The sequence below is a fragment of the Rhinoraja longicauda genome, chromosome 5 (assembly GCF_053455715.1).
Source record: "Rhinoraja longicauda isolate Sanriku21f chromosome 5, sRhiLon1.1, whole genome shotgun sequence".
In the NCBI taxonomy this organism is placed as follows: domain Eukaryota; kingdom Metazoa; phylum Chordata; class Chondrichthyes; order Rajiformes; family Arhynchobatidae; genus Rhinoraja; species Rhinoraja longicauda.
In genome coordinates, this window is record NC_135957.1 from 77,295,732 (window position 1) to 77,312,027 (window position 16,296).

A 16,296-nucleotide genomic window follows, 5' to 3' on the forward strand; every position below is an offset into this window, starting at 1 on the left:
ACCATAGGCTAGGGTACTGTCCGATTCACCTTGACACCATTGTGGACATTGGACTCTCTGTGAAGCTGATGTGCTACAATGCTGAACACTGTATTCTGCACTCTGTATCTTCCCCTTTGTTCTATCTATTGTACTTGAGTTTGACTTGATTGTATTGATGTATGGTATATCTGATCTGTTTGGATAGCATGCAAAACAAAGTTTTTCACTGTACCTCAGTACACATGACAATAATAAACCCAAATCTAGCCAGGTTCCTGACTTGAACGTGAATTGACCTGACTTTCAGCACCAAGTTCTGGTTGGGCAAATTCTGTACTTTACCACCCTTAAATGCACTAACCCCATTTTTCTCAGATGTTTTACCCAGCCTACTGTAGTGGAGTCGTGAATGGAAGGGTACTGCGTCCAAATTTAATAACCAGCTAGCATGGAATTAGGAATGTCCTTGCAAGGAAAAAGATTTCTGCAAGGAAAGCATGCAGTGTGGGTCTAATTATATGGTTCTTTCAAGCAGCCAACCCAGGAGAGGCCTCCAATAATGTTTGGTTTGAGTTGTGCTGGGAAAAGTTTCTCAAATAAATATGGCACTTTTTAAAACATTATTAATATTCAAACTCTCATGGATATTGCACTTATCACGACTGAGATATGATGCTACATTGTGAAATCTTTAACAGCTACACATCTGTAGTTCAAGATAGACACTAGGTGCTGGAGTAATTGAGTGGGTCAGGCTGCATCCCTGAAGAAAAGGAATAGGTGACGTTTTTGGTCGGAACCTTTCTTCAGACTCACGTTTTGGGTCGGAGCCTTTCTTCGTACCCGAAACATCACCTATTCCTTTTCTCCAGAGATGTTGCCTGACCCGCTGAGTTACTCCAGCATTTTGTGTCTCTTCGGGATAAACCAGCATCTGCAGTTCCTTCCTGCACATTTGTCGTCCAATGTGGATATCACTAAGTTTCCAATACTGGTTCTGCAGGTTGTGATATTTTACTGAATGCAAAACACTGAGAAGGAGATTAGGGCTGATATGTCTATTCTTGCAACTATGGGCATAATGAATATACTATTTCTTTTTATACTGTAATCTTAGAGTTAGATGATTCTGTGACATATGGGATACCTTTATGACAGGAATAGGAAAGGTTTAGAGGAATATGGGCTAAACGCATGCAAATGGGACTAGTTTAGATAAGGCATTTTGGTCGGCATCGGCGAATTGGGCCAAAAGGCTGTTTCCATGCAGTATGACTCTATATCTGTAGACTGTGAATGGCACGATTGTAATCCGCTGACCAGTTAGTGCGCAACAAAAGCTTTTCACTGTACCTTGGTACACGTGACAATAAACTAAACCAAATTATGACTCTATGAATGTAATTAACAAAATTGCTACATATTAGCTTTGAATGTTAAGAATGAAGGTGGCTCCGGACTGTCAAAGCAGCCACAGCCAGACATAAAAACAGATTTTGTCCACGAGTAGTGGTTCTACTCAATAACCAAAGTCTGTAGTCTCTTTTTTGTTTTGGTTTATTTTCACCCACATGTTTAGACTGTAATGTTGTATCCTTATTGTTTTGATGTGTTTATGCTTTATTCTTGATTGTTAACTGTATGTTTGTGTTGTCATTTGTGAGCGGAGCACCAAGGCACATTCCTTGTATATGCACATACTTGGCCAATAAACTTATTCATTCATTCATTCATTCATTCAAGAAGTTCTTTGAAATGTACTTTGAAAATCAATTGATGAATCAACCCCAGTTTTCAACCTGACCTGTACAGTATAAACCATTGTACTCTATCAAAAGAGTGAATTCATTTATGGCTGTTTTTAACTGCGATATGAAACACAAATTATGGCATTGAAGTAAAGGGTAACTAAATGGATAAATCGGTACATTATACTAATGTTGCTATAAATGGACTATCAGGCTAAACTGATTCTCTGAATCATTGCACAGGGATCTGATGATTGTCTGGTGAAGATCTGGACCACGGACGATGGCCGGCTTCTGGCAACCTTGCGTGGGCATTCTGCTGAAATCTCGGACATGGCAGTGAACTATGAAAACACCATGATTGCTGCAGGCAGCTGTGATAAAATCATCCGAGTCTGGTGCCTCCGTACATGTGCACCTTTAGCAGTTCTACAGGGCCACACTGCGTCTATCACATCCTTGCAGGTAAAGAGAACCCCTGACGGTATAATTATTTAAGTAATAAACTAAATATGTGTAATGCAGCATATGTGGAGAAAACAGACACAAAATGCCGGAGTAACTCAGCGGGTCAGGCAGCATCTCTGGAGAAAACAGACACAAAATGCCGGAGTAACTCAGTGGGTCAGGCAGCTTCTCTGGAGGAAACGGACACAAAATGCTGGAGTAACTCAGCGGGTCAGGCAGCATCTCTGGAGAAAACACACAAAATGCTGGAGTAACTCAGTGGGTCAGGCAGCTTCTCTGGGGAAAACAGACACAAAATGCTGGAGTAACTCAGCAGGTCAGGCAGCATCTCTGGAGAAAACAGACACAAAATGCTGGAGTAACTCAGCGGGTCAGGCAGCATCTCTGGAGAAAACAGACACAAAATGCTGGAGTAACTCAGTGGGTCAGGCAGCTTCTCTGGGGAAAACAGACACAAAATGCTGGAGTAACTCAGCAGGTCAGGCAGCATCTCTGGAGAAAACAGACACAAAATGCTGGAGTAACTCAGCGGGTCAGGCAGCATCTCTGGAGAAAAGGAATAGGTGACGTTTCGGGTCGAGACCCTTCTTCAAACACGACGTGAAACGTCAACTATTCCTTTTCTCCAGAGATGCTGCCTTACCTGCTGAATTACTCCAGATTTTTGTGTCTGTCTTCGATGTAAACCAACATCTGCAGTTCGTCCCTACACATTTTCAGAGAAGCTGGTTTGGTGACATTTCGGGTCGGGAATAGACTATCCTCGGAGTTCTTCAGAGGCTGAAGAAGGGTCCCCAACGAAACATCATCGATCCATCTTCTCCAGAGATGCTGCCTCATTCGCTGAGTTACTCCAGCATTTTGTGTCCATCTTTGGTATAAACCAGCATTTATTTGCAGTTCATTTTTATTAGTTTATGAAGACAGTGATAATGATTTAAATTGAGCCATTTTATCAGAACTTTCATATCCCCAATTCTGAACACAGAGGTCATTCTGAACAGGGGTCCGGACCCAAAAAGTCATCAAAAATGTTCTCCAGAGATGCTGCCTAACCTGCTGAGTTATTCCATCACTGTTTTTTTTAATGCAGCCTGCCTTGCTGAGCAATGTCCACAGAGACTGCTCAACTGAGTTCTTCCAGCATTTCTGTTTTTTTTACACACAAAGAAAGCTGCCATTTATTTGTGCGTTTCTTATTCATGTTCAACTAATCATTAGATTGGGTGGAATTGAGAAACAGATTGCTGGAATAAAAATAGGAAATGCTGGAGGACATGGTCAAGATGCATCTTTGGAAATAATAACTTGAGTTAACATTCCAGGGACTGTAGCCTTTCATCACACGGTTTGTTCATTCATCTTATTTTAGTATTTCAGTCATTTCCAGCTTGAAATTGTTGCTTACACAAGAGATTCATAATGATAATAGATACCAGGAATAAAGAAATACAGAATTGGAAATGTTCCATATTTAGCTTTACTCTGGCGGTGTTATGGAAACATGTTTAAATGCATAATTTTCAGTTGTCTGGTTTGAATCTGGACATCATGTAACACTTAATACATTTTATTCATTGGTATCTCCAAAAAAGACTGCACTTTTGCCCTTCATATGTTGTGACACAGTTAACTCAGTAGCTCCCGTTGTTTAGTTGCTGAGTTCAAAGTGTCAAATTTCTTTTAATCTTCTGCATGATGGTGGGGTGCATTTGCAGTGCAATCTGCAAGAAGTTGCAAGGAAGCACAGTGTCTTCCAGACCAGAGGACTGAACAGTACTGGGACTGACAGCAACCATTAGACAACTCCTGATTTGATGCTAGCACTCCAGAATTGGGTCTCAATTGGTTTGTTCAATACTGGTCAACATTAGGCTGCGCAAATCTGTAATAAAGTGCAAAAATCGTGAAGCTACGGGAATTTGTTTGAAAACCTGTCAGGCTCAGTAATGTCCAGGAAAGGAAATCTTCTGTTCTTACCTGATATGGCTAGTCTACTCCTCAAGTGGCTGAACCTGTTTTCATGCTGTATCTCTCAAACTATAAAGCTAAAGTAAATATGTTGCCTGACCTGCTGAGTTACTCAAGCACTCTGTGTTTTGCTCAAGATTTCAGCATTTGAAGTTCTCTGTCTCTCCCAATTTATTTTACTTTAGAAAGTTTCTGTTCAAGGTAAAAAAAAAAGCAGCTGCTTTCTATGTGAGTACCCTTTCAATCCCCTGGGTTTTAATTTTACTAATGGGGGAGGTTACGCAAAGTTGACTCTGATTTGTTAAAGCACAATCTAATTCCTTAAGAGGGAGTAAAAACAGAAAATATTGAAAACACACTCAGCAGGTCAACCAGCATCTGGAAAGAGACAAATGGTTAATGTCCCAGTTCAAAAGCCCTTCCCCAGAACTGGGAAAGAGAAAGCTTCCAAAGAGGAAGCATGTGCAAACTGTTAGCACAGTTTACAGAAAATTAACGTCTAGAACAAGTGGTTTACCACAAGGACACCCAAAGAAAATTAGAAGATTAACCCTTTGGAGCGTTGAATGTGTGTTGGAACTTGCAGAGGTGTTAATTGCTAAAGCTCTTTGATTAACCTCGAATGGCCTATTTCTGTTTCAAATAATACCTCAAGTGTAATTTAATACGCATTAGTATAAGAACAGAACTACTGGAAATACTCAGCAGGTCATGCAGCACTTTGGAAAGAAAAATAAAGCTAACCTTTCAAGTCAGTGATTATTTCCCCCAGAGATTTATTTGCAGCTATTGGAGTATTTGGTTACATTATCTCCCTCCTGAGTCTCTTGAATCATATCCATAACATTCTGAGTTACTCCAGCATTTTGTGATGCTGAGTTACTCCAGCATTTTGTGAACCCATTCTCTCTCTCCTAGACGCTACCTGACAATAGATAATAGACAATAGGTGCAGGAGTAGGCCATTCAGCCCTTCGAGCCAGCACCGCCATTCAATGCAATCATGGCTGATCACTCTCAATCAGTACCCCGTTCCTGCCTTCTCCTCATACCCCCTCACTCCGCTATCCTTAAGAGCTCTATCCAGCTCTCTCTTGAAAGCATCCAACGAACTGGCCTCCACTGCCTTCTGAGGCAGAGAATTCCACACCTTCACCACTCTCTGACTGAAAAAGTTCTTCCTCATCTCCGTTCTAAATGGCCTACCCCTTATTCTTAAACTGTGGCCCCTTGTTCTGGACTCCCCCAACATTGGGAACATGTTTCCTGCCTCTAATGTGTCCAATCCCCTAATTATCTTATATGTTTCAATAAGACCCCCCCTCATCCTTCTGACCTGCTGAGTTACTCCATCATTCTGTGATACCTTCGATTTGTACCAGCATCTGCAGTTATTTTCCTACACAATCCTCCATAACATCTCCATAATTATGTTATCCTCCCATTGCTGGCACCATCATGTGTGTGCATGTGTTCTTTAAGCTATTCAAATCTTCTTGCAAGAAAGGAACTACTGAAAGAATTTGGAGTCAAGCAGCATTTGTGGAGACAAAGGGGTGCGTGACATTTCAGGGGAAGACCCTGAATCAGTCGAGATGCTGATCGATCCACTGAATTCTTGTTTTTGCTCCAGATCCCAGCCTTTTAAATGCCACTATTTTATCTGCCTCCACTACCATCCCAGGCAGCACATTTCAGATACCCACTACTCTTTGTGTTAAGTTTTAAGTCTGTCTAAAATTCTGTATTCATTCCTACAGTCACTTCGAAAAGTTTCTTAACCCTGCTTCAAAATTGTTCTTAATTTCTGATTGTTTTAGAAAAAAACCCCTGGTAGCCTCATTAGTTTGCATATTATTTGTGAAAACTTCTACATCTGGACCATTAGGTGGAGTGGGTGGTGAAGAAGAAACGAGATGTATTTATAGCTCCTCCGCATAATCGCCATGGCTAGTAAACATTTCTGCCGTATCTTGCCAATGGAATCTGCTGTTGTTTGTATCTTTCTAACCATTTTGATTTTGCTGCTTTCCAGTTTTCGCCACTGTGCACTGGCTCCTTGAGGTACCTGTCTTCCACAGGGGCAGATGGCACGATTTGTTTCTGGCAGTGGGACGCTGGCATGTACAAATTTAGGTCAGTAAGTACTCCTTTTTTTAAATTTGAGAATGAAGGAGTTGTTTATACTTAGTCGTTGTGTCGTGCAGCTTGGAAACAGGCCATTCAAACCCAACTTGCCCATGCTGACCAGGATGTCTCACCTGTCTGCATTTGGCCCATATCTCTGTAAACCTATCCTATCCTAAACAGTGGTAGAGTTGCTGCCTTACAGCGAATGCAGCGCCGGAGACCCGGGTTCGATCCCAACTACGGGTGCTGTCTGTACGGAGTTTGTACGTTCTCCCCGTGACCTGCGTGGGTTTTCTCCGAGATCTTCGGTTTCCTCCCACACTCCAAAGACGTACAGGTTTGTAGGTTAATTGGCTTGGTAAATGTAAAAATTGTCCCTAGTGTGTGTAGGATAGTGTTAATGTGCGGGGATCGCTGGGCGGCGCGGACCCGGTGGACAGAAAGGGCCTGTTTCCGCGCTGTATCTCTAAACTCTAAACCTCAACATCCACACCGACCAACAAGTCCCAACTACACTAGTCCCACCTGCCTGTGTTTGGCCCATATCCCTCTACACCTATTCTATCCTATCCAAATACCTGTCTAAATGATTCTTAAACATTGTGATAGTACCTGCCTCAACTACCTCCTCCGGCAGCTTGTTCCATACACCCTCCACACTTTGTGTAAAAAAGTTACCCCTTAGATTCCTATTAAATATTTCCCCCCCTCACCTTAAACCAATGTCCTCGATTCCTCTACTCTGGGCAAGAGACTGTGCATTTACCTGATCTATTCCTCTCATGATTTTGCACACCTCTATAAGTTCACTCCTCATCATCCTGCATTCCAAAGAATAGATTCCCACACTCCAATGATGTGCAGGTTTGCGGGTTAATTGGCTTCTGTAAAGTGTAAATTGTCCCGAGTGTGTAGGATAGTGCTAGTGTACGGAGTGATCGCTGGTCGGCTCGGACTCGTTGGGCCAAAGGGCTTGTTTCCATGCAGCATCTCTAAACTAAACTACTTCATGAATACTTGTTAGTATTAAGCAATTTGGCATTTGTTTATAAAGGTATAGGCTGACGAGAAATGGTTATTATGCTGGTTCTACTACTCCACAGCCCAAAAGGTCCAAATGTCCCAGTGACCTTGCTGCTGTGCGTCATGAGGTTGAGCAATCTGCAGACGTTTGCTGGGTCCGTACCTCAGCTCTGTCTCCTCACTCCTGTAACATAATGACAGTCGGAACCTTGTTCCCAGGGTGAGGGAAGGTCAAAAAATGGAGGGCATCGCTTCAAGGTGAGAGGAGAAAAGTTTAAAGTAGATGTGCGGGGCAGGTCTTTTTTAAGACAGAGAGTGTGTGGAATGCGATGCCAGGGTTGGTGGCGGAGACAGGCGCGACAGTGACGCTTAAGAGGCCTTCTGGATCAGCAGGTGTTTATTCACAAAATGCTGGAGTAACTCAGCAGGTCAGGCAGCATCTCGGGAGAGAAGGAATGGGTGACGTTTCGGGTCGAGACCCTTCTTCAGACTGATGTCAGGGGGGCGGGACAAAGGAAAGATATAGGTGGAGACAGGAAGATAGAGGGAGATCTGGGAAGGAATGGGTGACGTTTCGGGTCGAGACCCTTCTTCAGTCTGAAGAAGGGTCTCGACCCGAAACGTCACCCATTCCTTCTCTTCCGAGATGCTGCCTGACCTGCTGAGTTACTCCAGCATTTTGTGAATAAAAACCTTCGATTTGTACCAGCATCTGCAGTTATCTTCTTATACTTGGATTTGTAGGAAATGGATATGAATCACGTGCAGGTAGACGAGATTAGGCTATCTTGGCATCATGTTCATCACAGGCAATGTGGGTCGAAGGGCTTGCTCCAGTGCTGTTCTTTTCTATGTTCTGATGTCTGTTTGAGTTTAGTATAATTGTCACGTGTACCGAGGTACAGTGAAAAACTTTTGTTGTGTGCTAACCAGTCAACAGAAAGACAATACATGATTACAATCGAGCCATTCACAGTGTATAGATACATGATAAAGGGAACAACGTGAATAATGTTTTGTGCAAGGAAAAGTCCAGTAAAGGTAGAAACAAAATGCTGGAGTAACTCAGCGGGTCAGGCAGCATCTTGGGAGAGAAGGAATGGAGAAGAAGTCTGAAGAAGGGTCTCGACCTGAAACATCACCCATTCCTTCTCTCTCAAGATGTTGCCTGACCCGCTGAGTTACTCCAGCTTTTTGTGTCTACCTTCGATTTAAACCAGCATCTGCAGTTTTTTTCACAAAGTCCAGTAAAGTCCGATTAAAGATATTCCAAGGGTCTCCACCGAGGTAGACAGTAGCTCAGGACTGCTCTCTAGTTGTTGGTTGTTGGCAACTTGTGTTGTCTACAAGTGCTTTAAAATGTTCACGATAACGACACATGTAAACATAGATTTAAATTATTTAAAAAATATATATAATGTTTAATATGCATTTAATTGAGATAAATTAATTGAATGTGTTAAGTAAAATTAATCTCAGTTGTTGGTCCGAGTGAATGACTGTGGCCGTGATGTGTACACCAGCTACAGATGGTGTAAGAACCCAAGGGTCAAATGTGGACCACTCCACTCAGGCCATTTGTATCTGCCCCAGGATTCACCAATCAGTCCAGCTGCAGAACCGATGGTCAAATGTAGTAACTTCAACTCTGCCCTTACTTCTGTGGCTGTAAAACCATAACGATCTGACCCATTACAGGGCTGCTACCTCATTGCCATCAACAGAATGCCATCCAGACCCATGTTTTAACTTAGCATAATTTAGAGATATAGCACGGAAAGACTGCGCTGACCAGCGATTCCCGTACACTTAACACTATCCTCCACACACTAGTGACAATTTACAGTTTTACCCAAGTCAATTAAATAACAGACCTGTACGTCTTTGGAAAATGAATATTCTGAGAAAAGCCAGGCAGGTCACGGAGAGAACGGACAAACTCCGTACAGACAAATACCCATAGGCAACCCGGGACTCTGGCGCTGTAAGGCAGCAACTCCACCGCTGCCCCACCTTGCTGCCCTAGTCACCCCAGCATCTTCTTGCCCACACCAGCCACACCAGCTACACTAGCCCCACTTGCTTGCGCTTGGTCTATATCCCTCCAAACCTGTCCTATCCATGCACCTGTCTAACTTTCTTAAATGATGGGATAGTCCCAGCCTCAACTACCTCCTCTGGCAGCTTGTTCCACCCACCCACCACCCTTTGTGTGAAAAAGTTACTCCTCGCATTCCTGTTGAATCTTACCCCTTCACCGTGAACCTATGTCCTCTGGTCCTCGATTTCCCTACTCTGAGCAAGAGACTCTGTGCATCTACCCGATCTATTCCGCTCATGATTTTGTACACCTCTATAAGATCTCCCCTCGCCCTCTTGCGCTACATGGAACAGAGACCCAGCCTGCTCAACCTCTCCATATAGCTCGCAGCCTCTAGTCCTGGCATCATCCTCCATACAGCTGGCAAGCTCCTCTTTTGTCTCTATATATGCATCTTCCATCAACGTCTTCAGCATCGTCTTGTTTGGTCGTCCCGGATTCCGTTAGCTGCTCTCAACTAGAGAGCAGTGCTTAACTACTATCTTAACTACTAGTCCGGAGACCACCGGACTATCCTTGATCGGACTTTGTTGGCTTTACCTTGCACTAAATGTTATTCCCTTATTATGTATCTATACACTGTAAATGGGTTGATTGTACAGTATAAAGTACCTTTATTGTCATCCAAAAACATGTTTTTGTTCGAAATTACGTTACCCACAGTCAACAATGACAGGCAATACAAAGAAAGCAATAAAACACACAGTCACAAAAACCAACTTAAAACAAAAAATATTCATCACAGTGAGTCTCCTCCAGTCACCTCCTCACTGTGATGGAAGGCCACAATGCCTTCTCTCTTCCTTGCCGTCTTCTCCCACGGTCAGGCAGTTGAAATTGCCACGTCGGGGCGGTCGGGACTCCTGACATTGAAGCCCCCGCCGGGCGATGGAAAATCCCGGGGCCTATTCCAGGCCGTGCCGGACGGTGAAAGGTCTGCAGCGGGCCGACCCAAGCCTCGCAGCGGGCCGACCCAAGCCTCGCGATTCGGGGCGGATGAAGACGCTGCCGCTGCCGGAGCTCCCGAAATCGGCCCCCACCCAGGAACCTGTGAGCTTCAGACGTCCACAGGGCCGGCGGCCAAACCCTCCGAAGGCGAGCCACAGCCGCACACGCAGCGCCACCACAGCCTCCGAAGACAGCCAGTGCAGTCCGTGGGCTCTGCGAACCAGAGCCCCAGGTGGTCCCAACTGGAGGCCGCCAGCTCCAGGTGTTTGACCGATGGTAGGCCGCAGCGTGAACGGAGACATGACCAAGAAAAAAGTCGCGTCTTCGTTCGGAAGAGACAATTTTTATAGTCGTCCCCCCCCCCACACATAGTACACAACCACAAAAAAGACTACATCACATCCAACACTTACAATTAAGACAAAAAAAACAAAAAGACAAACGGACTGCAGGTGATCCGCAGGTGCTGCGCAGCGCCGCCACACGATATCATGTATTGTCTTTTCTCTGACTGGTTAGCATGCAACGGAAAGCTTTTCACTGTGCTTGACAATAAACTAAACTGAACTAAAGGGCTGCTTGAAGTTAGTTGTTCTTTGAAAGTATGCTTTCTATGAAATCTCCAATTGATGATTTAAACATGTTAAAAGAAGTGCAGGTAAAAACATGATATGTATTTTGAAGAATAGCATATCCTAATGTTGTTAAGGGGCGGCACAGTGGTGCAGCTGTCGAGTTGCTTCCTCACAGCACCAGGGACTGGGGTTCGATCCTGAGTACAGGTGCTGTCTGTGCCGCGTTGGTACATTCTCACTGTGAATATGTCTAACGTTTTGTTTCTCACCAAATCGATTTCATCTATATACTAAAACTCTTGTTTGTTATCTTGTTTGTGACTAAACCTCAGCCAAAACGGTACACGATAGCGCGACAATTTTAGGCCCACCGTACTCACCATTGTCACTTTAGTGATAATGCAAGTAGTTTTATTGAAATCGGTGTTATATTTTTAAAGTTATTCACATTTTAAAGTTTAAAAGGAGGGGTGGGGGATGGGAGGAGGGGGGGGGAAGGGGGGAGTGGGGGAGAAGGGAGAGGGGAGGGGGGGTTGAGGAGAGAGGGGAGGGGGGGAGGACAGGGTGCTGCACCAATGCAGGAGAGGTTTGGGTCCACTTGGTCTAGTAATAATTAGGTTTTGGTTTATTATTGACATGTGTACTGAGGAATATTGAAAAGCTTTGTTTTGCTTGCTATGTGATCAGATCAGATAATATGATACATAAATACAATCAAGTTTATCTCAAGTACTGTAGGTAGAGCAAAGGGGAAGATGCAGAGTGCAGAATATAGTTCTCAGCATTGTAGTACAACAGATTTTCGGCCATGGATGCTTTACTATATTAAAGGTTGCGGATTCTAAATGTCCACTTATTGTTAACTGGTTTGTTCAGAGTGGCACTGAATGCAATGACTATTTTCCACTTCATTCCATGTCGCTGTGCTATTGTCCTGATACAAAGCAAGATAATCCAATAATGCTGTGAGGCTGATGTGTGGAACTAACTTGTTATCCAGATATGCAAGTGGAGAGTTTGTAAATAAATAGTCTTGAGATTTGTCCTGTTGAATCATGGCAGACACATGCATCAAAAGCCTTCGATTTAGGAAGCCGTGGGTCTAACTCTTCCACCTAGGACTCGAATGCACTCGAAGCAATGCTGAAGATCATATTATCTCACGCAGGTGAAACTTTAAACTCCCCCACACCTTGTCTACCTATTAGGTGGATAGAAAATAATCCGTGGCATCATTTTGAAGATCGATACAAAAAACTGGAGTAACTCAGCGGGTCAGATGGCATTTCTGGAGAAAAGGAATAGATGATGTTTCAGGTCAAGATCCTTCTTCAGCCACCCCGCTTTCCGATACGGAATGGTCTGTCCTCAACAGAGGCCTCACCTTTGTTCCTCTTCGCCCCCACCTCAATGTGTTCGGCGTCTTCTTCTGCCTCCGTGCTTTTTTCTATGGGAAGGAGTCCTCACCACCCAGTGATGACCCTTTCTCCCGTCTCCACCAGTTCCCCTCCCCTTGGACTCCCCTGGACGGCTTTCTACACTCTTTAGATCTCTTCATTTCCAACTGCTGGTGTGGCATCAATCGTCTCATCTTTTCCACTCACCTACTCTAACCTCACCTAGAAATATGTCCTTCCGACGCATCATTTTAAAGAGTGGTTGTGAACTCTTTAAGATGCTGGTATATGCATCTCTCAACCAACCCTTAAAAATGATCGCGCAAATGAGATCTTGTTAGGCACAAATTGACTTACCTTTTTCCACATTACAGCAGTGATAAACATGCTCTAAGCATTGTCGGTGCACTTCTTTGCAAAGTTTTGAGGCTTTATGACTAGACCAAGTGGACCCATTGGGCCCAAACCTCTCCTCCATTGGTGCAGCACCCTCTCCTACCCCCCTCCCTCCCCTCCCCTCCCCACTTCCCCCTTCCCCCTCCCCCTCAACCCCCCCTTATCCCCCCTCCCTCCCCCCCACCTCCCTCCCTCCCTAGTTATGTGAATAACTCTAAAAATATAACACCGATTTCAAGAAAACTACTTGCTTTACCGTTAAAGGGACAACGGTGAGTAAGGTGGGCCTAAAATTGTCACGCTATCGTGTACCGTTTTGGCTGTAGTGCAGGAACAAACAAACAAACAAACGAGAGTTTTAGTATACAGATGAAAAATAAATGAAAATCTTCCTTATTTTCTGGCTTGCTGTTGCTCAGCAGCTATTCGTGTGTGAATAAGTAGCAATCACCAAGAACGATCAAAGTTAAATCATTTAATTTTATGAGATATAAAGGTCCATCTTTCTTTACAAATATCTACAAAAATATCAGTAAATATGAATTTGCTATCTGACCATCAAAGTGTTATTGGGTTATCAACCAAAATGTCCTTTTTGGGATGGGATGTAATTTCTTAATAGCGACTGACAGATATTGCTTGAAATGCACAATGATGCATGAAATACATCATGAGACACTTATCGTTGAGCGTGCAGTTGCTGGAGCTGGGAACTCCCTCAAATATTGGGTTATTTTGGAACTGTAATCCAATCTCGGGCGCTGGAAGTTTGATTTCACATTTTAAATTGAAGTTTCAGTGGAAGATGCTAAAAATGTTTGCATTCAGGAGACATTAGTCATTGGTTTAGTTTATTGTCATATGTGCAGAGGTATAGTGAAAAGTTTTTGTTGCATGCTAACCAGTCAACGGAAAGACTACATGATTATAATCGAGCCGTTCGCAGTGTACAGATACATGATAAAGGGAAAATCATGAATAACATTTAGTGCAAGGTAAAGTCCGATCAAAGATAGTCTGAGGGTCTCCAATGAGGTAGCTCTCTAGTTGTTGGTAGGTAAAATACATGTTTTTATGAACGGCTTTAATAATACCAGTGGGGTTTTAAGTTTATCCAGACTTTTAGCTCTAAATTTAAATTAATTGGCACCATTTATTATGCAGTTTTAAATGACCAAACTTGGAGCAATGGATTCGCTGGGCCAAATGGTCTGTTTCTATGCTGCTACTTTTACTCATTCGAAGGATGTTAATGCAAATGCAGCGAGCCAAAGAGGCAGATTGTGACATTGAACACTGGGTAGTACTGAAGTGGTAACAGCAGCCATTTTGGAGTTTGGCACTTCAGCTAATGCTCTTTCTTAACCTGCCACAACTGGACACACAAACACCGGCCTTCCAGGGCCACTTGATTGCGTTGATTGATGGTTGATTTCTTCAGCCTGGTTGGTATGACATTACAAATGTTGGTGCCACAGTACTTGTTTCATGTGCAAGAATTTACAGGGACTGATGTTGCAAGAGCTGAAGGGCATTGTGCTGATGTCTATACAACTTTATTTATTGGTGATTGTTGGGGAAACGAGCTGCTAGAGTCTGAGCTGATAAACAGGGCCTTTGGCCCAATTTGCCCATCCCGGCCAACATGTCCCAGCTACACTAGTCCCACCTGCCTTTTTTTGTACATTCACTGACCTTGAACTCCTGCCATGCGGTCAATGAGGTTCTTGTGACGCTGTGTCTAGGTGAATGGATGTGTGCTCCTGACATTGAACTCTGCAGTTGTCTGCTCCCACTGCCTGCATTGTGTGTGTTTGCTGACCTTTGCTGGTCCTCTGGTATCACATGGCAATAATTTTCTACCTCCATTAAGATTTCTAATTTCTGGAAGGCCTTGGCGATGCGTTTCGTCCATCTTGCATCATTGGTCCTGGGTCATATTTACCTCCGTTTGACAGCCACATATTGCTCTAGCCACAGTCTACATCAGTTCTGTACCCACCACATCTTCCCCAACTAACAACTAGAGAGCAGTCCTGAACTCCCATCTACTTCATTGGAGACCCTCGGACTACCTTTGATCAGATGTTACTGGACTTTACCTTGCACTAAACATTTTTCACAAAATTCCCTTTATCATGTATCTGTAAACTGTGGATTGTAATCATGCATTGTCTTTCCGCTGTCTGGTTAGCAGGCAACAAAAAGCTTTTCACTGTACCTCGCTGTATGTGACAATAAACTCAACTCAAGTCTGAAGAAGAGTTTTGACCCGAAACATCACCCATTCCTTCTATTCAGAGAGGCTGCCTGTCCAACTGAGTTACTCCAGCATTTTGTGTCTATCTTCGGTGTAAACCAGCATCGGCAGTTCCTTCCAACTCAAAACTCAACTCAACTCATACCATTAATATGTGTCCATAGCTAGTTGTATGTTGCTGACTACGTTTAATTGGAGCTGGCCATTTATGATTTTAGTTGCTTAGACTAGGTCGGTTGCTGAAATCATTGAAAAGAGAAGCCAGCACTGTGTTGGTGTTGTGCCTGAAGACGAAAATCTTGGATCAATTTTCCATTACCATGCCAGCCTCCATTTTTACAGGCTTTAATATTTATATCTATAGTTATTTGTTGTAATCGTGTGGTTCTCTTTATGGTATTTTATTATGCTTCCATGGTTACTTAATTAGAGAGATACAGTTCTCTTGCTTGTCATGAGGCTTTTATCTTTGAATTGTTTTTTCAAAGAGTTCACATTCGCATCCATATTTATGAAGCAGTTGCGCAGATTTCTAATGCTAAACACACTTTTGATTTCAGATCTAATTCCAGAAGGCCATAATGACTAGTTTCATGGTATCCAATTTCTATAGCATAATAATTATTGTAATGTCTGAGCACTTTAAAAATGTGTGTTAAATTTACATAAAATTAAAAACCTCCTGAGTTAGTCGGCCCATACTAATTATTGCTGACTGTCAACTTCTAATTTTCATAATATTAACATCCAGGAGAGGAGAAAGTGCTCACCAATCTAAAAATTAAATGCTTCAGTTTTTTAACAGCTGGTTTAAACCGGAGTAATGGCAATCATATCTCAATGTTGTTCTATTTTTACTGCAGTCATCGGCCAATTAAGTTTACTGAGCGCCCAAGGCCGGGAGTCCAAATGATTTGTTCGTCATTCAGTGCCGGTAAGTGACATTGTCAGTTTTGATTTTTTTACATTTTGGTGGTAGTAATCATTTTAAATTTCAGTTTAATGGGCGGTTTCAAATATATATGTTCACTCATAATTTAGTATGGTTGAGTTTGAAAAAAATAGCTGTTCAGAGTATGGAGAATATTGGCTGTGTGAACATTTGATACAATACAATACAATACAATAGAATATATCTTTATTGTCATTGTACAGGGGTACAACGAGATTGGGAATGCGCCTCCCATACGATGCAATAATTTAATTAGCTAGTCAGTATTAATTTAAACAACCCAATGAAACAAATTGTAACAGTTTTAAAACAGAATAAAGTGCAAGTAGATCTGTGCCGGATCAC

At 42.9% G+C, this 16,296-nt stretch overlaps 1 protein-coding gene across 2 annotated transcripts in view; it reads left to right on the forward strand.

Moving 5' to 3' along the window:
• The window catches only part of phip (PHIP subunit of CUL4-Ring ligase complex), a 205,731-nt gene that overhangs the window by 86,964 nt on the left and 102,471 nt on the right, over window positions 1-16,296 (forward strand). For both annotated transcript variants that reach the window (XM_078399830.1, XM_078399831.1), the window contains exons 8-10: window positions 1,974-2,195; window positions 6,205-6,305; window positions 15,863-15,933. In XM_078399830.1, the coding sequence (XP_078255956.1) occupies window positions 1,974-2,195; window positions 6,205-6,305; window positions 15,863-15,933 (394 nt within the window). The remainder of the gene's footprint in view (window positions 1-1,973; window positions 2,196-6,204; window positions 6,306-15,862; window positions 15,934-16,296) is intronic.